This window comes from Papaver somniferum, unplaced genomic scaffold, assembly GCF_003573695.1.
Source record: "Papaver somniferum cultivar HN1 unplaced genomic scaffold, ASM357369v1 unplaced-scaffold_107, whole genome shotgun sequence".
NCBI classification, from domain to species: domain Eukaryota; kingdom Viridiplantae; phylum Streptophyta; class Magnoliopsida; order Ranunculales; family Papaveraceae; genus Papaver; species Papaver somniferum.
Window position 1 is genome coordinate 724,383 of NW_020619603.1, and position 24,574 is coordinate 748,956.

General features: G+C 35.6%; 1 protein-coding gene, 1 long non-coding RNA gene and 1 pseudogene across 3 annotated transcripts; all 3 read right to left on the reverse strand.

Annotated features, from left to right (window-relative positions):
• Window positions 1-311: 311 nt before the first annotated feature.
• Window positions 312-2,177, reverse strand: LOC113328307 (zinc finger MYM-type protein 1-like). The gene is made up of 3 exons (XM_026575422.1): window positions 2,123-2,177; window positions 1,532-1,725; window positions 312-1,432 (listed from the first exon to the last, which is right to left on the reverse strand). Exon 3 carries the CDS (start codon window positions 1,257-1,259, stop codon window positions 312-314), a length of 948 nt encoding a protein of 315 aa, XP_026431207.1. The 5' UTR covers window positions 1,260-1,432; window positions 1,532-1,725; window positions 2,123-2,177.
• A 2,324-nt stretch (window positions 2,178-4,501) lies between these two features.
• On the reverse strand, window positions 4,502-6,204 carry LOC113328306 (annotated as a pseudogene).
• A 10,474-nt stretch (window positions 6,205-16,678) lies between these two features.
• On the reverse strand, window positions 16,679-18,153 carry LOC113327630. Of its 2 annotated transcripts, XR_003349088.1 has the most exons (3): window positions 17,978-18,153; window positions 17,482-17,663; window positions 16,679-17,340 (listed from the first exon to the last, which is right to left on the reverse strand). It is a non-coding gene; the product is annotated as an uncharacterized LOC113327630 (long non-coding RNA). The 2 variants fall into 2 exon arrangements; XR_003349087.1 differs by having other exon boundaries at window positions 17,182-17,340; window positions 17,482-18,153.
• Window positions 18,154-24,574: the final 6,421 nt, after the last annotated feature.

Here is a 24,574-nt window from a genome sequence, read left to right on the forward strand (position 1 = left end):
GCTGACAAGAACGACCCATACCCTCCATATAGCGAGCCTCCATATTAGGTGTATGAACATCTTACCACAAAATTTAACCACAGTTGTAATAAAATCTTCCTAACCTTCTTCTCTTCTTCTCTCAATTCTCGAAGTAGAGCTTTTGTGGTTGAGACTGAAGATATAGCATTAACAAAGTCTAGTGTTCTTTTGTAGGCTTTGACATAATATTTCAGTAATTCCCATAATTTTATACATCAAATGCAAGACAAAGACAAACCTGAATGATCTCATTTATTCAGAAATACTTTGAGCTTCACCAACTTTAGCAGTCACGTCGGATCGCTTGCTCCAATATGATCTATTGTTGTACAAGTTGCTTCAAACTTATCAATCAGGCTGCATACAGAACCATAATGAGAACTCCAACGAGTATCTGTAGCACGACGCAAAGTACCTATTTGGTTTGCCCCTTTTCCTGTCTCAAGTTCACCATTAGCTAACCCTTTTTCAATCTCTTCTTCTTGGGCAGATTGAAAGTCACCAAAACGATGAGAAGAAGCTGTAACGAGATTAACTACTGATGTTAACATTGAATAGAATTTCCAAATAGGACCCATCGCTTCATATGTCTTCACAAGAGCTAATTGAAAGTGATGTGCAAAGCAATGAACATAATAAGCATATTTGCATTCTTTGAGAAACAAAGCTTGTAACCCATTCCAATGACCTCGCGTATTACTAGCGCCGTCATACCCCTGCCCTCGCATATTTTTCTTTTGAAGACCATAATAATTAAGGATTGTTGTTATTCCTTTTTTCAAAGTTAATGCGCATGTATCATCAACACGTTGAATATCAAAAAACCTTTCTTGAACACAACCATACATATCTACATACCTTAAAACAATCACCATTTGCTCTTTCTTGGAAGCGTCTCTGGATTCATCAACAAGTATACAATATTTAGCATTTCCAATTTCCTCGCGAATCTTACTTCCAACTCTGTTAGATATAATGCTCAAAATCTCTTTTTGAACACTCGGTGACGTATATTTGGCATTTCCAGGAGTGTTTTCCAAAACAACTGAATTCACATTTTCATTAAGTGTTGCTGAAAACTTTAACAACTCAATAAAATTCCCGCGATTCCTTGGACTTTTTGACTCATCATAACCTCTGAATGCACATTGTTGGAAAGCAAGCCACATTAAACATTCAATTGTTGCCTTGACACGCAACCTATTTCTCTTCACATCTTCTTTTCTTTTTCTTTCCATTAAGAGACGGATTCTTTGAGTTGAATTCTTTAGATCATCTGAATTCCCTTTGGCAGTGGAGTGTCCAGAATCAACGTTTCCCGAGTGAGTTTGGAATAGACAATCTGATCCACTATTAACTGAGCAACATCTTCTGAGACCTTCACTAGTGAATGCTGGCTTCTTTGGTGGATCTGTTTCGAAGAGGAAACAATGAAAACAATATGCACTATCTTTAGAAGGTGAGTACTCCAACCAAGGATATGTCGCAAACCAAGTATAATTGAACCTACAGTTTTTCTTTCCGAATTTAGAGAGTGGATAATCTAATTTAGGTTGATAAAGTCCTAACTTCAAATATGCTCTTCAAACTTCATCACGCTTGTTAACATCATGTTGCATTATTGGAATACGTAGTCCCGGATCACGTTCTAATGGAGTAACTTCCATTCCTTGAGCTTCAGTTCTGATTTCTTGTAATTGAGTTCTTCGGATGAGCAAATATTACAAACACAAATAAGCTCCACGAGAAATGAACTATAAGTCTATAATTGGCAGTAGTAGTAACTAGTAATCCACAAGTCTTAAAAAGAAAACTCAGCACTAATTAGGAACAAATTAACTGTTGTATTATCAATCACAATTGAATCAATCAGAACTGAACATCTACCATGAATCCTGTCAACTAACTAGCCTAATTTGATAATCACATATTCACTTACAACATCAAATAATTAACAATCAAATTTTCAATTGAACAAACCCTAATAAAATTGACCTAAAATTAAGAAAAGTAGAAAACCCAGTGTCTTTTTCATGAAAGTAAGAAGTAATTGAAAGAATTTCATCCTCAAGATCGCACCAAATCAAAGCAATCACCTTACCTAGGTTTTTTTTTTCTTTCCCCTCTTTTCCCTTCTCCCGCAGCCCTGCTTGACGAACAAAATAATTTTTCTTTTTCTTTTCCTCGTACATTTTGGTTTAAGCGGATTGTTTCCCTGGCTCGACCAAATGTAAACCTGGGCTTGAACTGAAATGGGCCAACTTTTACTACTTCATAGAAAAAAATTTCTTTCTTAGGGGTGGCCCGGGCCAGGGGGAGCCTGTACGTGCTTCCTCCCCTGCTCCTCTTAATTAGGTAATTTTGCTTTTCCACGTAAAGGAACCATGAGCCATATATCCATCACAGAAGAAGAGAGATAATGATTCATGAACATAGCCCGTTTTCACTGTTTGGAACAACGACAATTTAGATTAAAACTAAAAAACATTCTAAACAGATAAAATGATAACTACTTCATGATTGAGGAGGTTTTTGATTACCTACCTTAATTTAGGTTTACAATATTTAGAATTTAAAATGGGGGATATAATTAGTCTTAATATGGGTTGTATTTAGTCACTGCCTCTAACAGTATGCAATAGGTGAACGCATTCATCATACTTCAACCCGTCATAGTTTTTCACTTATCACATATTTACCGATAATGTATCATACTTTCTTACTTTTTATTCGGCAATGTCTGACATAAATCTAGTTTGTGCAGGCAACTATCGAATCTTGAAATGCAGAAATGACGTGTGAAAGCTGCACTCAAGAAAGGCGAAGACGTGCTGAAGAAAGACTAAGTGTAATTTGTCCAAACAAGTCTTAAATCAAACCATCCCATTTGTCGTCATGATAGCGTTGTTTTTATAGCAGATAGTTTGTGAAGCTCTGTTTTGAGATTCTTTTTTCTCACTTTTTGTCACATGTATTTACTCTTGCTTAGAAAGAGTACCCTCTAGAATGATGCTGGGAGAAAAAAAAACAAAAAAGAAAAATACTAACAAAAAAATGTTGAAAAATAGCAGCATTCGGAAGATCTAAAATAACATTAACTGAATGAAGCTAAGATTTTACCCGTGCACTGATGGTTGCTACATTGGCCTGGATTCTTTGCTGCTTTTCTAGTTGTTTCATGGACCGCCTCACAGAAACATACTAGTTATGTTGAGAGGAGAGATCATTATTCTCAGTGTCTTGTTCTATTTGTGGATGATTGATTAAAAACTTCAGGAGCCATAATCAATCCAGATCCGTGCTGGTTTTTGAGATAGGCGCGTCAAACAGAGATGAAGAAAGTGAGAAGAGGTGTGACTAGACAAAAGTTAATTACACCCTGGCTACACCGTTTGGAGATCAGCAAAACTGGAGTATTTTCTCCTGCTATTGGAGTGGGTAGATTTTGGGCGACCACTCACCAGGCATATTTTGTACGTATTAGACTAGCTAGAGACCGATTTCTTCGCATTGCAATTTGGGATTCCTGGCCTGGCCAGGTTTTGAGTCACACAACATATTAGGAGATATTTTGGATTGAGGAGCAAATCGCATGGCAAATTAATGTGACGTATTAGGAGTAAATAGTAACCTCTTTTATTAATAGAAACAGTAAGTACAAAGTATAGAATACAAAGTACAGACTCCCAATAAATTCCTCTCGTAATGAGTATAGGCCCAAGAAATGCACTCACATATATTCGTGAGAGCCCAATAATGAAACCCCATCCCTCAAACAACTAGCGCAAATAGGGGGAGCATTTTATCCGTAATCCGCGAATTTAACTGAGACCAACCGTTTTTGTGCGGATGAATGTCCGGATCGTTCGCTAATGGGTTGGATGCGGATGAGATTTTTGAAATCCAACGGATTGGACCCGGATGCAATCTTGAAAATCCGTTGGACATCCATACTCGTTAGATCAATGGCATTTATATAATTTCTAGAAAATATATGGATAGTTTTAGAATTTTTAGGTGTTTGCTTGGAGTGTTGTCCATGACACTTCTATACATATATAAAATGTGTAGATTCTATAAGAAGTCATCAATATAGGCTTTATTTTTTCATTATTGATTTTAAACAACGCAAATCCATTGGATTATCCGTACCCAATCCGTTCATCCGTGCATCCATTAGATGCAAATTCGTTGGATGTTGGATTGAATGCGGATGCCAAATTTGAAATCCGTAGTATATTGAATTTTGACGCGGATGAGGTGAAAGCGTTCCATACCGGCCCATGCTCACCCTAAGCCCAAATAATAGAAACCCTATCCCCAAAAGAGGAAGACATTTTTCCGGTCTCTTGAAACCTTAACTTAGGCGCCACTTCCGACAGGAACCCCACCTGCTCAAAATCCACAGCCTGAAAAGCTCACCATCTTCCTTAATGGTGAATAATTTTATACACAAGACACGAAATGGTGGGGACGAAATAAAAGAAAAGAAGAACACGTTTATATCACTCATAGTTGATAGATTACATAATAACAACCACACATTACAAAGCACGCATTTGTATTTTGCTCGATTGACAAAGTACCTAATCAAACTAAGCATGAACTTATATCTGTTCGATGGACAAAGCATGCAATCAAACTTATTAAACAAACAACACCAAATAATTACTCAAGCCATATTGCTAATCATACTTAGCTTCGCAAACCACACAACACAAGTAAATAAGTAACTAAAACACTCCACCATCCACGTACAAGAGATGTTTTTCAAAGAGGCTGTGGTTGTCTTGTTGATAATACCCCTTTCTTAAGATAGTGAAGTTCTCATTGGTGGTCCATTTGTCATAACCAAGGATATCCTCGTTTCCTTGTTGTTCACTACAGCTCGATGAACCACGCTTTTATACTTCCCGTTGCTCAGTATCTACAAACCAAAATAAGATGAATATGAAAAAGTTTGTACCCATGAGTAAGTACAAAGCAATATCATGATTGAGTAAGAAAATATTTCATAGTAGTGTACCTCCATATGATCACCGATGTTAACCATGATAGAGTTCGGAATTGTGTTCACAGCAACCCATTTCTCATTGTTCTTGATTTGTAATCCACCTACATCATTCTGCATGAGTAGGAGTTAATAGGCCGTGATCCGCATGTTGGGGCAAACCGATTGCGTGTTCTGGAACTGGGCAACGAGGGTAGAGATTCGCAGAAAACTTTTGAACTCCAGATATTAGTTCTAGTGATTTTTCAACGTCATTTTCATCTAATCCCAGCCCCTCCATTATTGCTTTAAGCAATTCTTTCGATATGGCTCTTGATTTTTTGCTGTACTCACTTAAAACCTCGCTGCATAATTACGTACACATAGTCAATTTTAGCCAGGTGCATTTACAGACCTGGTCCAACGACCTTAAGAATATCAGTTTTGATTATGGATATGCATTTGAAGAGTTAGAGGTTTACCTCAAGCCCTCTGGTTTAGGAGGTGAATGGAACACTGGATGCACTAAAACTCTAAGATAATCCCTCCAAAAAGAGACACTCTCAGTGTCAAGGTTAAAATTGGTTCCACAAATTATTGGGTCCAAAATGCATGGGTCTACAGCGTTCTGCACCTCATAAACCGACTTTTGTTCCGGACTTAAGTCGAAGAAATTCATACAGGAGTTGATCAAGGCATCTTTCAAACTCTTGGGAACTCCATGATTAACCACCTATAATTTTTACACGAACGAACTGATCAATTAGAGATAATCATTTTTAAACGTGTAACTCATGCAAAGAAATACTCCCGAAAATAAATACTCCGTATACAGTAATGCCAATAATATTCGTAAATGAGTTATTACCATGAAGAATCCCCAATGCACACATGCATTTCGAAGGTCTTCGATGATTTTATACCGTTGATCAGCCGAACCGGAAGTAAGGAGCGAGAAATCAATGACGGGTAAAGTAACATGTTCTACTTCTTCAGCTAACATAGGGAGATCCTCGGCTTTTACAGAGAGTGCATGTTTGGAAGGAACAGAAATGAGATCAGTTGATTCAATCAAGTCTTTGATCATAATACCCATTTTTGGATGAATACTCTTCTTCAGCTCAATGTATTAGTATATATTATTTAGCTCAGCATCAAGGAATGATGTGGTTAGAGAGAGCTAGAGATAGGGATATATATATATGTATAGGAGAGCGAGAGGATGCATATGCGCCTTGTTGAATGATTGACATCCAATAAAAACCCAGCCTGGTAATTCAATATCTTCTGTTGGCCCCCAAGTGTCCGTACTGATATTTTCTAGCAAAACATGCTGCGGACACACATATCACGTTGTGAATGCTCTGGTCAGATAGAGACATCTCACCAACCCGGCCACACTCGTGACATCCTAGCAGTTACTGGCCTTCAAGAGCGCTGGTACGCCATCACCCTTCTGACTGTAGAAATCATTAGCTAGATAGGTGAAATACACTCATCTCACGCTTCAAAGCACACAATCAAAAAATTTTACGCATCGGAAGATGCACCGGAAACTGAGTTTTACCTCATCATACACCCACTACAACAAAAAATAAATAATTTTTTTTACAACCATCTATAAAAACTGAATTCAAGCTATACATTTTGCCTTTACTTGGAGCTGATTCCTATTGTCACCTCTAATGTGCATTTCGGACTTTATCCTGTAAAATGTAGTTTCATTTTGTGCGTATGCATGCGGGCTTGATAAGCTGTTCGAAGATGTTCGAAGCTGTTCATCCACCTTGTAATCTCATTATTATGACATTTGTGAATATACTTCCTCTTTTCCATCAAAAATGCAAAGTGGGAAAATGCGACTTATGAATAAATGATGTTGCCATTAGTAGACGTAATTAGGCTTTACATCAGGATGGGAAATAAAATGTAGAAATGTCTAAAGAGTCACAGTTTGAACCCTCTCTCTTTCGTAAACCCATCAAAAAGATGATATATATCTGTTTATGGTTTAGTTGTTATCCTGAATTTAGATGTTAAAAAAAACATCACTCTTAGTTGTTATTTATGAAAAGATAAACAAAAATCTCTCCATCATTCCCGTTGTTATCTTCCTCTTTTATTCTTCAATCACTCTTTGTCTTCTTTATGTAACCATAGTAAACTCCAGTATTAGACTATTGTTGTTGATAAATCTCTGCAATATAAACATTTTATATCAATTAAACTTTTTTATTAATTAGTAGCATCTTACCGATCTCCACAATAAGTTTAGGAAATCTGTTAATAAATATATATATATTTTTTGGTCCACTAATAGTTTGAAGTAATTATTGATCTTGCATTTTTCACATGATTTCTATGATTTTGGGCATAATGTTATATGGTTTTTGTGTTTGCCAATAATGGTTGTGAAAAGTCCATTTTTCACAAATTTCTATTGATGAAATATGAAATATTCACTTTTATTAAAAGTGAAAAATCCAACTTTCACTTTTACTAAAAGGGGAAAATCCAATTTTCACTTTTATTCTCATGTGATAAATGGTGTTGTCATTTAATTTTTGAGTGAAAAAAATCGTGTCTGATGTGCATTTTTCCTTTTAATCAGAAAGCAAAAATTGATTAAGAAATAGATATGTGTGCCTGTATATAATCCTTAAGCTACCGTGGCAGGTAGTATTTCAGTCTGTACTTAAACAACATATTTGGCTATTGAACGAGCCGTATTATTAGTCTCTCTCGGTAAAACACAACATTTCCGTTCAACAAATAAATATTATATTCTATGATGTTGTTGTGAATCCACTTCAGCTATCCTCTGTTTCCACTTAATGCTAAAACTACATTTTTACAGTCTCCATCTAAGTGAATCCTCCGTAATCCCAATTCTCTTTCCCATCGTATTGCTTCATACATTGCTATAACTCTCGTCTGTTCCGGGTCTATTTCCCTTGTACAGATGCATCAACTCCATAGTATGTATCTGCATAATTTCTACATATTAGATCAATCCTAACCAATGTTCTGAAAAACCGCCCGAACCAGCAGGTCGGATTGGAAAAACTGTGAACCAATTGCTTTTCCGGTCCGATTTAACAGTGACTCGGTAATTTTAGTAAAAAGCTTTCTACATGTCAAGAAACCGGCCAAACCGGCCAGTCCAACAACCAACCCATACGACCCAACACGGTTTAAGGTGTTCTTTCCGGCCGAACTTGGCGTCGACTAATGGAAATGAGGTACCCCATCTTATGTACCTCATATTCCCATATAATCTTTTTTGAATATATTTCTTATGTTCCTTGAAAATGGAAAAAATCCACACCAATACTGATCCCAGATGCAAATATTGAATTATTGATGTGAATGAGGTCGGCCATTATGAAGTTATTTGAAATCACGTGACCTCCGACTAAATGATCCAGGAAAATCTCCTACGACCAATTACCTCCTATACATATCTCGTCATAGCAATAATTGAGAAGATGGCCTATTCGTCGTCCGGTTTAATGAACATCGCATTCATGTTGTCTACTACCTATACATATCTCGTAAGGAAAATCCAAGCTTGATAGACATAACATGCGGATGTTGGGTGTCTACTTGACTACCTCGACAACCAAATCTCTCATCTATCTACATGCGGATTTTAGGCCCAACCTGAACGAGAATGGGAATGGCAGAATGAAATTTTGATCAAATCAACGGAAAAAAAAAATTGATACGAAAAAGAGGACCATGAAAGTGTGACGGACAAAATCAGTTTAGTCACCATGTAGAAGACATCTTAAAGTTGGTCAATAAAGAACTGAAAAATTAACTAGATAACTGTTGCAGCAGCAGTGGGGCCGACCCCAATGCACCATGCGAGGGAGTTTTTTTTTTTTTCATTTAAACGTGCACTTGATGCTTCAAAAAAAAAAAATTTATGTGCAATTGTGTAGTAAACAAGCATTTTCAATACGGGCAACGGGTGAGCAAGACCGTGTTGGAAACCCCGCCTAACACATGTTGACATCGTTGCACGTCCATTTGTTTGATTCCCTGAAGCACCAAGCTAATCTTTTCATATTCAGTTCGTAACTCATGTTTATTTTCCCTGAACATCATCAATGATTCGTCATCACACTCATGGACTCATGGTACATACTTGATTAGCCGTAGTTGATGGAGATTTGAGAGTTCAGTATGATTTAAGAAGAGAGAAGGGTGTGACTCGGTCATCGAGCTCAAGAAAGTGGACTGAAACGTTGGGCGGGGTGGAAATTTATTCTGGGCTAAAGGATCAGGTACGGGTTTACCCGAACCGTTACTTCATCTTCTACACCCACGATTAAACCGTGTTCGACCCGCGTGTTTTTTTCCAGATTTTAAATTCTATAAATTGATGGCGTTCTGAAGGTATGGGTAAATAAAATTAGTTAATTGGGTTTTAATTAATTTCCATGTTAAGAAATTTGATACAAAATCAAAATAGTTAGGTAGATTTGATGGATTTTTAGAAAAATTAAAAATCACCATCGAATTCTCGGTTGTTAAAGATTATTTTCAATCATGTTAATTTTTTGATATTTTGACGATACTTGAGATATATGAGCATAGTGATTAGGATTGCTCATATAGAGCTCCTGGTAAATTAGTATTTGGAGCAAACCTTAAGCTCACTGAAACTCTTTTTTATTAGATGATTTCCCTCAAGTTTATATATGAACCAGGCTTGCCTAATTATAGGCCTTACAACCGACTCTATAGGACTTTTTATGCCTCACTAGATATTCTTAACATTGAAGTATTTGTCTGACACAAACATACTCTGGTTGTATCCGAAGATTTATTTTGTTGTCTTTGACTATCAAGTTCACACTTAGAAGACTCATTACATGAAATCGGGGATTTTGTAGTATTGAAAAAACGTTAGTATCTATATATTGTAACGTCAAAAAAATGTTGGAAAAGTGCCGTTACTGTTAGTGTTACAATATTTTATCAATGGTTCATTTTGTTATAATAAAATAACGGTTTCATTCGTTGGAATAAATACACCAACAGTTATCTAGTCAGCACAAGATTTATCTGATGTCATTTTGTTGTAACGGACAGCCGTTATTGTACAGATCGTAATGATTAGACTATAACAGTTCTGTAACAAATACTGTAACGGCGACTTTGTGCGTAACGGTTGACTTATTGCCATCTGTCGTTCCTTGTAACAGCTACAGCAACGATTTTAATCGTTGCTTAGTTGATTGTAACAGATTGGATTTAACAGTTATTGTAAAGATTTAAAACCGTGACAGCTCAGTGTAACGGCTGTTGTACGGCACGTGTCAATTGTTTTTAACGTTTAAAGTAACGACTTCCAACGTTGATGTTTCATTGTAACATTTTGGATATAACAACTTGCTGTAACGATTCGATTCGTAACAGCTGACTGTAACGTTTACAGTCTGCCACGTGTCTATCGCTTGTAACATATAGACTAACGGCTTTAGACGTTGACGATTGATTGTAATGAATTTGCCAGGTGTGCTAAATTACTAACAGATTTTATAACGTTGATTCGACGTTGGTAAAAAAATAGTTTTCAAAAAAAAACAAAAAGTTTTTTTCTGTTATAAATAAGCTCCCATAATTGGACCCTGGAATGCAATGCAATCCATTTCTGGAGCTGCATTGCAATTCATTTCTGAACCTACAATACTGAATCTGATACCCATAATTCAATCTCATTCCGTAGTACATACATTCTCATTCTAGCACAAGGAATTCATTCGTTCAATTATTCTGTAATTCAATCTCGTTCCACAATACATACATTCTCATTCTAGCAGCATAAGGAATTCATTCATTCAATTATTCTGGAATACATACTCCTCAATCATTCACATATGTAAAGTATATACGAGTATCATCTTTACATTGGAAGAACTGCTCAAGCCTAAAAAATACATGGTTCCCTATATGGTTATAATCAAATGAGAAGGATTGTGTTTTTCAGCAGTTTCTAAATATAAGCAAGTGTTGTTCTGCATTATATATACCTTGGCTGAAAAAAGTTGTTATCCGCCAAAAGAAGTTGTCCATTGACATCATAGTATACTTAACCAACTCTGGCCATCAATTCTAGTATCCTGACAAAACAAATAAACGAAACAGAAACCAAAATTAGAAACAGGTCTCATAGGAGAGAAAGATTCATCCAGTAATTTGGGCATTTCGTTTTACATGATTTTGCAAACAATAAAATTAGTGACAATCAAATTGGAAACAATGTTCGCAGGAGAGGCAAAGAATCGTTCAGTTACATGTGCATTGTCATTCTGGATTTCATACATTTTCATTGTTGAATACCATTCAATCATAATAATTTGAACGTTGACAACCTAAGTATGAAAAGTTTATATTTATTTGACAGAGTTGTAACTGGCAATTCACATACGCGGTTCATATGAAAAAGTCTGAAAAGTTGTAGTAAGAGTTTACTCACCATAAGAATCAGAGACGAGAATGTGTTACTTCTCAATTGTCCTACTTCCACAGCTTCGCAGGACCAACACTGTCTTATATCTTCCAACTTGTCTACATGTCCAGGTATTCTTGCACATCAACAGTTCTAATTATATTTCTCTATCAATGTCCTGCAACGCAAATACAAGGGCAGGGATAAACTTAATTCAAGAATCTTGATCTTGGTTACAAGTTAATCCCTCGCTTGTACAGTTTTGCAAGGCCAACATGGTCTCACTTGTTCATCATTTGTCCAGCTTCAGGTGTTTGCATCAATGAATCTTGAAAAAGCAAAGAGAATGGTAGTATGAATCAACCAAACTTTTCATTTAGAGGAGACCATAATAATGATAAGTAATGCACATAACTTTAGTGTGGTAAGAGTTTACTCACGAACTGGAATTAAGTAGGTTCCTTGTCAGATTGTTGCATCATCAATCTCCATAAGGTAACCATTATTTGTGCCAAGAGAAACAACGCATATGCATCGAGTATTCGGAAAAGTAATGTCTCTAGTCTCTACAAATATTCAATGTGGTGAGTTGTTTCTTCTGCCATACAAATGAACATCTTTATCTTTTGTTGTTGTATACCTAACCTGCAACCAAATTTTTATCAAGTGAAAGAGACCATAATAATGATAAGTAATGCAAGAAACTCTAATGGGTTAACAGTTTACTCACCGACTAGAATTAAGGAGGGTTACTTGTCCGGTATTAAGCATCGATCTCCATAAGGTGAGCTTGATTTGTGCCAAAATAAACAACTCACCTACATCGGGTTTACGGAAAATTAAGATATATAGTAATATGTTTTTTCTCTGCGAAACCTCGTTGCGGTGAGTTGTTTGTTCTGGCATAAAAATGAATATCTTGTTCTTTTGTTGTTGTATACCTCACCTAAAAAACTTGTTCAAGAGATCGGAATAAAATCATTTGAAGCAACTTCATTTATTCCAGCTCTTGAACAGCCTTGCAGGAACAGGCAACAATCTCTTATCTTGTTCTTCACTTCAGATGGTACTACCACACTAACACAACTCCAACTTCAAGTCTTCCAATCAATGAGTCCTCAGAAAACAATAAGATAATGGTAGTAGGTGAGTATTTCAGTCAAGATAAAATAATGACAAGGGAAGCTAATTATCATAAGATTTTATTCACCAATGGAATTAGAGAGGAAAACGTATTAGTTTTCAGGCTAGCTGCATCGATCTCCTTCATTTATAGCAAACCTAACGACTAATACGTATCCGCTCTGAAAAATCTATGGTGGTAAGTTGCACCTATTGGCAGGAGTCATGTAAAACATATATTTGAAGAGATCAAAATAGGTAAGTAAACAAACCTGAGATAGAAGAGGAAACCTGCACCTTCACATCAACAGTGTCTCATATAACGGTTATGCGAGCACATCTCTAGGTACCTCAAAACTACCACATCTCTTATCTTGGTGTATACTGGTCCTGCAAGGCTATGTAAGTGGTGACAAAAATACATTACAAGATACGCAATTGTTAACTATGAATTTTTCCACACTTACACAACAAAGTGAAGGGTAGTAAGAATCAACCAGTTTTCATCAAGGGAAAGAGAGCATAATAATGATGAGTAATGAAAGAAATTATAATGTGTTAAGAGTTTACTCACCAACTGTAATTAAAGAGGTTACTTGTCAGGTTTGCGGCATCGATCTCAATAAGGTGAGCTTGATTTACGCCAAAATAAACAACACACGTACACAGAGTTCACGGAAAATTAAGATATACAGTAATATGTTTTCTCTATGAGAACTCTTTGCGGTGAGTTGTTTATTCTAGCATAAAAACGAATATCTTGTTCATTTATTGTTGTAAACCTGCAGCAGCATCGTGTTCATGGGAATGGCTAGAATCCTAGACGAATGATACAACTCATATCGATGTGGGTGTATACTAATCCTGCAAGGCTCTCTAAGGGATGAAATAAATTCAGTTTGACAAAGTTTATTTTGTCGAATAATGGACTTATTCGAACGCTTAAACAGATTTACAGGACCAGTACTGTCCATATAGGAACCGTAACAACAAACCGCATACAGAACAAAAGGGAAATAGATTACAACCACAAATCTAGAGCAGCAATCTGATGAATGATTTTATAGTTGAATAAACTTTATTTGGGTTGTAATCTATTGAAAGAGATTACAACATCCAAGAGTAAAAAGAATGTAAAGCAGTAAACATCAGCATATAAAAAATATAGATTAGAACAAACTATTGAAAGATAATGTAAACCACTAAAAATCAGTAAACCTTAAATGTGAAGCAGAAATCTATTGAAAGACATTACAAATGGATGCTAAGCAGTAAACAGTATGGATGTTAAGCAGTAAACAACAACAACAAAAAAAAATTGAAAGTATATATCTTGTTAAAATCTATTGAGATTATAACCAGTAAAAACCTGATTTTAAAGGGCAAAGTACAAATCTAAAACATACCAGTGATCTTCATACAGATCTATTAAACAAATTAAAACCCTAAAGGAGAAAAATAAACAATTTTGATAAATTTATTCGGAGCTAAAAGGCACAAATAAAACACCTTGAGATTGAATGAGATACAGTGAAAGATGGGAAAAAGGTCTGAGTTCTTCGTCTCTCTCTTTTAATAAAACAGGAGGAGAGCTGCAATTATTGAGTCAGAGGAGGGAAATGAAATTTGAGAGGGAAATCAGATAGGGTTTAAAATTTGTGAGGGAATGGATATGAAAAAGAGTTATTAGATTGGGAAAGTGAGAGGGAAACGAAATTTGAGAGACAAAACTTTCGGACAAGATAGAAGAGTAGAATAGTTGAGGAGAGTTTTGCTTTTCCTATCAAAATATCTAAGTCCAAGGCGTCCGGATCGAGGTAAAGTTGGTCAAATTTGCGGTCAAGTTGGTTAAATATGTAGTCAAGTGGCTCATATATGTAGTCAAGTTGGTCAAATTTGTGGTCAAACACATAATCGGATGCAAAACGAGGCACACTCAGCTTGCAAAATTACCATATAGAGACCCAGTGTTCTCGTCCATGTGAGGTTTGATATATCACATATCAGATTGGATGATTCTGCAACCTATTATGGAACTAAGCTTGCAAGATTAGCTTATACAAACCCAATGTTCTCGTCCAGGTGAGGTTTTCGATGTCAAAATATCAGATTGGATGGATCTGAAGTGGATTCTGCAACCTATTATGGAACTGATCTTGCAAGATTACCATATACATACCCAATATTCTCGTACAGGTGAGGTTTTTGATGTCAAATATCAGATTGTATGGATCCGAGGTGGATTCTGCAACCTATTATGGAACTCAGCTTGCAAGATTACCATATACATACCTAACGTTCTCGTCCAGGTGAGGTTTTTGATGTCAAATATCAGATTGGATGGATCTGAAGTGGATTCTGCAACCTATTATGGAACTGACCTTGCAAGATTACCATATACATACCCAATGTTCTCGTACAGGTGAGGTTTTTGATGTCAAATATCAGATTGTATGGATCCGAGGTGGATTCTGCAACCTATTATGGAACTCAGCTTGCAAGATTACCATATACATACCTAACGTTCTCGTCCAGGTGAGGTTTTTGATGTCAAATATCAGGATTGGATGGATCCGAAGTGGATTCTGCAACCTATTATGGAATTGAGATTGCAAGATTACCATATACATACCCAATGTTCTCATCCAGGTGAGGTTTTTGATGTTAAATATCATATTGGATGGATCTGACATGGATTCTGCAACCACACCCAATATTTCACTTAGCAATCTGTATGGACAAACTCCAATATACTTTCTAGAGAATCAACTAGACGGTCAGACTCAATCTAGATAAAAAGTATATCAAAGAGTTTATATATCTCAATCTCTCGATTTGAAATATACTCAAGAAAATAGAAATGTGCGAGTCTTTATCAAATACTAGAAAGATAACTTGGATGGTACCAAAGACCAATATCCAAGTGCCAATCAATTTAAATCAACAACCAAAAGGTCAGATATTCTAATTGATTGAACAATGCACAACCTGTGATATTTCAATTATATAACAAAATATAATACGGAAAAGAAATAACACAGACACCAGAATTTTGTTAACGAGGAAACCGCAAATGCAGAAAAATCCCGGGACCTAGTTCAGATTGAACACACACTGTATTAAGCCACTACAGACACTAGCCTACTCCAAATTAATTTCGGTCTGGACTGTAGTTGAACCCCAATCAATCTCACACTGATCCAAGGTACAGTTATGCTCTTACGTCTCTGATCCCAGCAGGATGCTACTTACTTGATTCCCTTAACTGATCTCACCCACAACTAAGAGTTGCTACGACGCAAAGTCGAAGACTTTAATAAACAAATCTATATTACACAGAAATTCTACGGCAATAGATAAATCCGTCTCCCACGAATTTACCTACGAGTTTTGTTCCGTCTTTTGATAAATCAAGGTGAACAGGAACCAATTGATAAACCGGACTTATATTCCCGAAGAACAACCTAGTATTATCAATCACCTCACAATAATCTTAATCGACGCTGCGAAAAAAGATATTGTGGAATCACAAACGATGAGACGAAGTGTTTGTGATTACTTTTATATCTTTCCTATCAGAGATATCAATCTCAATCCAATTATCACAATTATACTCGTACGATAGGAACAGCAAGATCAGATCACACAACTACAAGAAAGTAGTATCGGTCTGGCTTCACAATCCCAATGAAATCTTTAAGTCGTTAACCTGGTTTATAAGAAGAAACCAAAGGTTAAAGGAGAATCGACTCTAGCTTAGCACAACTAGTATCACACAGAAGGTGTGGGGATTAGGTTTCCCAGTTGCTAGAGTTCTCCCTTATATAGTCTTTCAAATCAGGGTTTGCAATCAATATTAGCTTGTTAACAAAGCATTCAATATTCACCTTTAGATGAAAACCTGATTTGGATTCAAGCTAATATCTTTCAACCGTTAAATCGAAAACTAGCTTGTTACACACAAATGAAATGCACGTTTATAGGTTTGTGTAACCGTACCCAAACTTGTACATTTGTTGGTTCAACAATAGTCAACCAATTGGTTAGCCATATGATCACTTTTATATCAACCATATTTTTCTTCACCATAACTAGTTCAAGTGACTCAAATGAACTAGTTAGAGAGTTGTTCAATTACAAGGAAATCTTATTGGACAAGAACCAATCAGAATCACAGATAATTATAATTATTGCATAAAAACTTATATTAACATGCACGGAATTAAAGTTTAATATTGTTACGAAATGTCTTGAAGTGCCAGAACATAGCTAAATGGCTTGTTAATATTAGTTTTATGCTCTACAAGGGTGAATGTCCATTCTCAGCTGGAGGATAAGCGGTAGCTAGATAGCTGTGCTGTCTCCATTTGGTTATGCGCTTGAAGCTTCTCAACTTCGCAAAGAGGAGTGGAATTTTCATTGGGCTCTTTTGGTATATGACCCAGTTTTTTGTATCAGAGTCCCTGCTCTTCATCAGCCAAGAAATCACATCTGTAATAGAAGTAGTAGAAGTAGTAGGTTTGAATCCGATTTTTTTGCCTCATCATCTTCTACAGGGTGCTTAGCCGCTGCAACCCATTTTCCAAAAAACGCTAGTTTTCTGTTTACTAGCTAGAGTCCATTCTCAGTTTTCCACAAAGTAGTAACAACCAGATAACCTTAGTTTAAGCATCCTGGTATTCTCAGTTTCCAGGAAGCTCAGTTGATCCCACCCATATTATCTTATCAAAAGGTATAGTTCAACCTACACCAGAAATACAAACAGAAATCAGAACAACATCAATTTATGAACCTATAATGTGCTAAAGTTATGACCCATTTAAAAAATCTATCAACACATCAACATCAATCGAAAATTAACAAGGTACAAAAGAATGTCACTTACATTTTTGAGCATCAACCAACAGCAGTGCTTGGTTTTTCAAAATTTTAGCCAAAACATTTTTGTCGTATGTTTCTGGGGAGGATATACCAATTCTCTTTAAATCTCAATAAGATCGACCAAGAACTTGGCGCTGTGATTTTGTATCTGATAAGTTTCAAAGGGCATTGAGATTTCCTCTATCTCTGGCAATATTCCACCAATAAAAAATAAAAAATCAAACCAAATGAAGTTACAAAGAAGTTTCCCTCTAAACAAAACCCTTAAAATGACCCCCAAACATCACAACAAATTCTCCCTAAACAAAATCTATCGAATATAACTACAAAGAAATACACATATCTATATGATTTCAGCAAAAATCCGAAACAAAAAGTAATAAAAAATGACCGTAATACATTTACAACTATAGTTCTGTGGTCGATCTATCAAGCAACGCTTTTAATATAAGCAGCACTCAACAGATCCAAACTTCAACCAAACCAAGGAAAGATTTTACCTGTTATCCGCCGGTGTTTAAAAAAAAAACGGATCAGCTATCTACCACACTACTTATGTTTGAGAGAAGATATCATGATGCTGAGTGTCTTGCTGATGATCATCGACATCACCGGCCATGATTTGTGTTGGGGGTGGGCTTTGAGAGAGGCGGCGTAAACAGAGAGGAGGAGAGGGAGAGAGTAATAAGAATGATGGAAGTGAAACCCAAAAACTTTGACGACTAAATAGTAAGGCAAATAAATAGAAAGTTAGTTACACTTTGTTTACATTGCTCACTAGTAGATATACAAATGTGGTTATTGTGGTGTGGAGTATTTCTCGTACAATTTGTGGGGCTTTTATGAGTTGATTTTGAGCTGCGCATGTTTTTGAAATTTGAATGCCATCCAAAAAATCATAATGTTCTCTCAAAATTACAGCATGATGGCCGGCCTCACTATTATGGAGCTTTTACATGCAAGGAAAATGGTGACATCCAACATTTGCACACACAACTATACACAACCAGAATCAGCAATACACCAAACCTGAGCAACATGGACTAAATTCTTTACACATTGAGCAGGAATCCAGAACCGTAACATCTTACTTCTTAATGTGGAGTATCTGCAGGTTGGTAAGAACTGCCGCAATTTTCAAGTAATCATTTCCTATCACTCAAATCGTTATGGCAGCATTATCTTTGGCTCAAGAATTAGTTAAAGCAAGGCACACGAGAATACTATTATGTTACATGCACAACAACCAACAAAACCAACGCTTACATAACTTTTGTAGGCTAGCCTTTTCCACCTGTGATGTGGGTCAATGAAACGTAGGATTTGCAGGGTCGGGTTTCATGACCACCAAGGTATCCCTCTTTAAAGCTGGATCAATACCATAAGGAATTAAAGAAATGCTACTGCACTGGCAACAGCAAAGGACATCAAATATCCACGAATTCTCTTGATATCTGACTCGAAGCAACTGGTGCATATCCTAAAAGGAAAAATAACTTGAAGTGCCAGATTTGAGTAAAACGGGAAAATTAGAAGCAAAACTATGAGAGAGGGAAAGAGAAGAGAGAGAAGGGTTTTTTTCTAGCACTGCTGCTTGGAATTCTCTTTCCTGTTTTGGCAAAAAAAAATTATTAGAAATTGAAGTTTAGTCCCAAAGTAGTTGGGCTTTAGACAGTCTAGTCCTACCCTTCCAGGCCTAGTACTGGTTAGTCCTTATTTACCAAATGATGAACGGGTTAGTCTAAATCTTGACGATTCACTCCAAACTGAATTCAATTGATGACTAAATTGACCCTTCTATATAATCTACTTTGCCTGTATCGATGCCTCGTCTCTCTCCTTCTTCCAGTCAATTTTCTCTTCCCACGATCTACATTCTTATCCGCCGAAAAAATTACTCCCAGTTGTTTCGATCATCAAAACTAGGATTTTCTAATTGATTCAGTCGTTTCAAAGGCGATGAAGAGCAAATCATCATCATCATGTGAGGAAAAAAGAGTTGATGTGTCTAACAAAGATGATGCACAAATTGGATTCTTTCTGAATCAAATATGAAGGAATTCCAAAATTCTTTTAAGAATTCCATGCAAAAGTAATCCAAGGAAGCTACTAATAAAGCTACCTTCCCATTATATAAGCATACAGTTCTCAATTGTTGTAAGTATTTGTGTTTTACCGATTAGCTGAATCACTAAATTTAGTTATGGGATTTCTATTAGTTTCTTTAAATTAGGGTTAGTTATTATCATATAAACTAATTCAATTTTGTGTGAGAAAGTTTAGTATATCTTTAGATGATTTTTTCTTTGGTTATGTAGATTTTTAAAAGGCATGTGCAGTATTAAGTTCTAATTTTTTGTAGTTTTTTTTGTATTCATTAGAATGAGAAGAAGAAAGTTGTGGTACCAGCGGAATATGTGACTCAAAAACGATATATGCGGGAACGGATTCAATGTCGGTTCTAGACAATTTAACCGTGTTTCAAATGAATTAAATTTTTATGATATCTAGGTCACATGAATTATTGTGTTTTAATCACATAAGGGAGTATGTGATTTTTTGTCGCGGCTCCGCAGTTAACTGGTTTTGGTTTAAATCTTTTGGTTTGGGCTACTGAACCGTTCATAGGGTCATTATTATTGTCAATCTTGAAGAAACAGAGTAAAATGAATGAGGTTTTTATGCAGCACTGGTTTCTTCTAATGGGATTTCCTATGTATAATGTTTTTATACCATATGAGTGTCAATTGAAACTATTTATTGATTCCTTCTAATTCACTGGTGTTGAGAAATGTATTTAACCAAGCCAACTTGATGATTGGATCAATAAAAAAGATAGTAAAAATGGTAGGATCGATCTTTTAGACTCCCATTAGTTAGTTTAGACTCGCATTATGAGAATGATTCCATTAGACTCCCATTGGTTAGTTTAGGTTATCTTGATTCCAAATCATGGAGCACTTGCAAAGAAAAATACTTGTGAAATACTCCCTCCGTTCCATTTTACTTGATGTTTTAGAGTTTTTCACGTGGATTAAGAAGTAACAGAGAGAGTAAATTTTTTCCAAATTTACCCACATTAATAGCTTTCCAAAAATTTAAAGTACCTAGCTTGTAGTTTCTATATTTAGTGTAAATTACGAATCCCGTTGTAATTTACTTGGGATAGAGTACTTATCCTCCATGGAGTGGATTTAAAAATTAGATTAATTACTCATTTACTGATTTCAATGAAAATTAATGGTATGGTAATGATTCCAAAGCAAGGGTAAATTAGTGAGAATTTGGGAAAAATATCCAAACACTCATCTATTTTGGAACATAAAAAAAACCCTAAAACATCAAGTAAAATGGAACGGAGGGAGTACAATTTTGAAACTATCTGAGTAGTTAATCATAGTATTGCAAAGTTCAAATCGTACAACAAGCGGAACAAAAGTAATTCAAATATGTGTATAATTGTACATATGTTGATTTAAATGTGTACATAATTGTACACATGTGGATTTTTAGTGTGTACATAGTTTTACACCTGTTTATTGGTAATGTTTACGTGGTTGTACACACTAATAACTTTTGATTTTCTTGTTTTGTTTTTTTAGTTCTTTTAGAGATATTTTTCTATATCATTATATTTTGATTTTACATGTAGCAATTGTAGTAACATTAGTGATGGAATTATTAATGTGTACATATTTAGATACATAGTTGTTAATATGGTGTACATAGTTGTGCACATGTTATTGTTTTTGAAGTTGGGCATATCTTTGCAATTTAGTGTTTTTTGTTTATATGTTTTTCTTCAAACCAACTAATTGACAGCTAATATTTTATTTTTCAGGTTGAAGATCATGAGGATCATATCTAAGAGACTCATACAAGATGAAGAAAAGTTGAACAATGGACTCACTTCCACTTTTAACTTTTATTCCATATCTACGACTTTTGTTCCATGTTTATAATAATTTTTTTTTTTATGAATATCTTTTCAGGAGATTTTTCGGCATCATTAGCATAGGTTTTTTGGCATCATTAATAAAAAAAATTCAGGATATCTTTTCAGTACTTGAAGCTACTTAGAGTCACCGGTAGTATAAAAGCCATTTTGAATGGTCGGTGTGCAAAATCCATTTTATGCTCACTGCAATTTTTCCGTTACCCTTGTTTATCTATTTTATTTGTCTTTTGTTTTCGTTCATTCCATCTTGGCTTGTCATGATTTCTTATATTTTTTTCAATAAGTAACAATATCGAAAGTAGCAAAACGAGTTGCATCTCACGATAGTAAAATTGGCAAGGTAAATTCTTCACATGTAGCCTCTCTAACCATTTACTCATTTCCTTGTAAAATATGTGAAGATAATCTGGTAGAATTCTTATGTGCGTTTCTTTTATTCTCCCGATTGTAGGAGGTGTACTTATTTGTGCACCAGTTGTACGCAGTGTAATTTTACTACACCAGTTCTAGGCAATGTACTTTTTAGTACACCAGTTTTCGAAACAGTTAAACTTTTTGTAACAGTCTTAATCATAGCCTTTTCGCTTCAGGTTTTTATTGAAATCATAATGGGTTAATTAAGTTTTCTCCATAGAGACCTTTTAATATTGAATACTTAATGTGTACATAATTGTACGCATGTTGATTCCAAATGTGTACATAGTTTGTACACCTTGTTGATCGTTAATGTGCACATTAACGTACACCTGTTGATTATTTAATGAGTGGTTTTTAACAACCATGACTAAAGGAATTTTGAAGAGGCCCGTTCTGGAACAAGATAATGACATCGTAATTTGAATTGGATTTTTGGGTTCGTATGCATAGATTAGTAGTTAGATGCAAGCCATGTTTGAGCCACTTTTACTGTACTTCGTGGTATGCTTTTGATGCTTAAGTTTGTGGAGGTGTGGAGGTCTTCTTTATAAACAGAATGATTGATGTTAGACGACCATTAATTCATCAACTCTAGTGTTCTTATCTTAGTTTCCATCCCGGCTGGCTAGCATTATGGAGAAGTTTGATGAATTTAATAGAGTGTAAATTTTTGCTGAAGTTTGCCTTGATAGATCTTTAGAGATGATGTGATCCTGATATATTCATTTCTGGGTTTTGATTTAGGGAATATGAAGAATGACACAGTAACAAAAATATTGTCAATCCAGCCATTCGGAGATTGCAGAGCTACACCATCAGTTTGGCATCCTCAAATCGCAGAGCTACGTGATTATCATCTTGAGATTGCAATGCTACATGACCAGTTTGACCGTTCTCGATCATCAAACAATTCTATCGAGTTACTGAGGTTTGATTCTACATTATTCTATTTACCTTACATTATCAATTGGTTCAACTATATTAGCAGAGATTGTGTTCGTATTCATAATCTTTTTGGAGTTATGGGTCGAAGGACTAGTTAATAATGGTTTTGTAATACATTAAATTTCATTCTAATGAATTGGTTGGATAATGCATTCGTCGTGTTTGAAACTGCAGGTCACTTTTATTGAAATACAATTAGTCTGTAGTTGTAATGGAACCAGTTCAGCACGAGGTGGCGCACAACAAGTTGTATGTGGTGTACAAACTGGTGCACCTTGTCTTGTCATAAGATTTTCTGGATTTTTATAAACTAGTACATGTTTGTATACAAGTGGAAATTAAGATTTTTAAAAATGAGAATTATATAGTCTTATGGGTACTCTTTCTGTAGCTCTCGGAAAGAGCTTTATGAATAACTTGTTGTACTCTTTAATTTTGTACTCTTTGCGAATTTTGGACAAACGGTTCGAAAGATAAATTGTTTTTAATTTTTTTTATATTATTTAAAATTGTTGACATCATCATGAGTCATTTTGGATTAAACCGTAAATATTTGGACTAAATTGTAAATCAGGAAGGTTATATGTGTATTTTTCATATTTTAAATAACTTTTGCACTAAATTGTACCTAGTTAACTAGGGATGGACTAATCCATAGATTTTCACGTGTTTTTGGACTAAATCCTTTTTTCCCATTTTTTAAGCATGTGCAGATGCAGGACATGGGTTTTGATAGTGACCAATAGCTCACTGGCAACTGAGCTTTACCTCATCATACACCCACTACAACAGAAAAAAACCATTTCACAACCATCTATAAAAAACGAATTCAATCTATACATATTGCCTTGGAGCTGATTTCTATTGTCACCTCTAATGCGTATCTCATATTGTATCATGTAACATGTAGTTTCATTTTGTTGGCATGCATTGGGGCTTGATAAGCTATTTATTCTGGCCGAAGCTGGCATCAACTTTTGGAATGAGTTACCCGGCCCCTCTTGTATACCATGTAATATGAATATAATCTGAATATACTTCCTCTGTTCCATCAAAAATGGAAAGTGGGTAGTTCGCCAAAATTACGTGACCTACTACATTATAGATTGGTGCAAAATGAGGAAATCTAAGACCCTCTTGGTATCATGGAAGGACTAGAATTTGGATCCTCAATTTTTCTAGCAATTTGCATTCATGTTTATCATAAGCAATTAGCCATGTTGGAGGGTGTACTGCAACTCTCCAAGGCCCATTCTAAAACCCAGTGGAAGCATTGGAAGGTAAAATTTGTAGGACAATGTGGTAAATTAATACCTAGTGTCGTGTGTAAAATAAAAAACCCTAGAATTGGCAGAATGAGAGAAAAGTCGGAGACCGAAAATGGAGAGAGATATACACTTTTGAATGTTAATTGAACTCACTTGTGATGAATTTTGGAGATCTCTACTGGGGTATGGAATTGGCAGTCTGATCAATTGGTTTGAAGTGTTTAGGTGATCAGATAATGAAGAGACACCATCAGCACAGAGCAACAGAGGATCGATTCAAGGTAATCAGATTTGGAGTCAACAGAGTAGGAAACACCAAAAGGTATGAATTGGAGAACGGAGTACTGAGTTTCCAACCCAGATATATATCGCTGTAAGCATATGCTTTTCTTGAATTCAATTTGAAGAGTTGAAAACAGTGGCTTGTTCTCAAGCAGAAAAACAATTAGATGATATTTTAATTTCAAGTAGAGGAGTAAAGTTAAACGTGTTCAAACAACTCTTAAATC

What these genes read in the sequence shown, in the direction of transcription:
- LOC113328307 (XM_026575422.1), bottom strand. Translation starts at nt 1,259, where the DNA reads ATGGAAAGAAAAAGAAAAGAAGATGTGAAGAGAAATAGGTTGCGTGTC.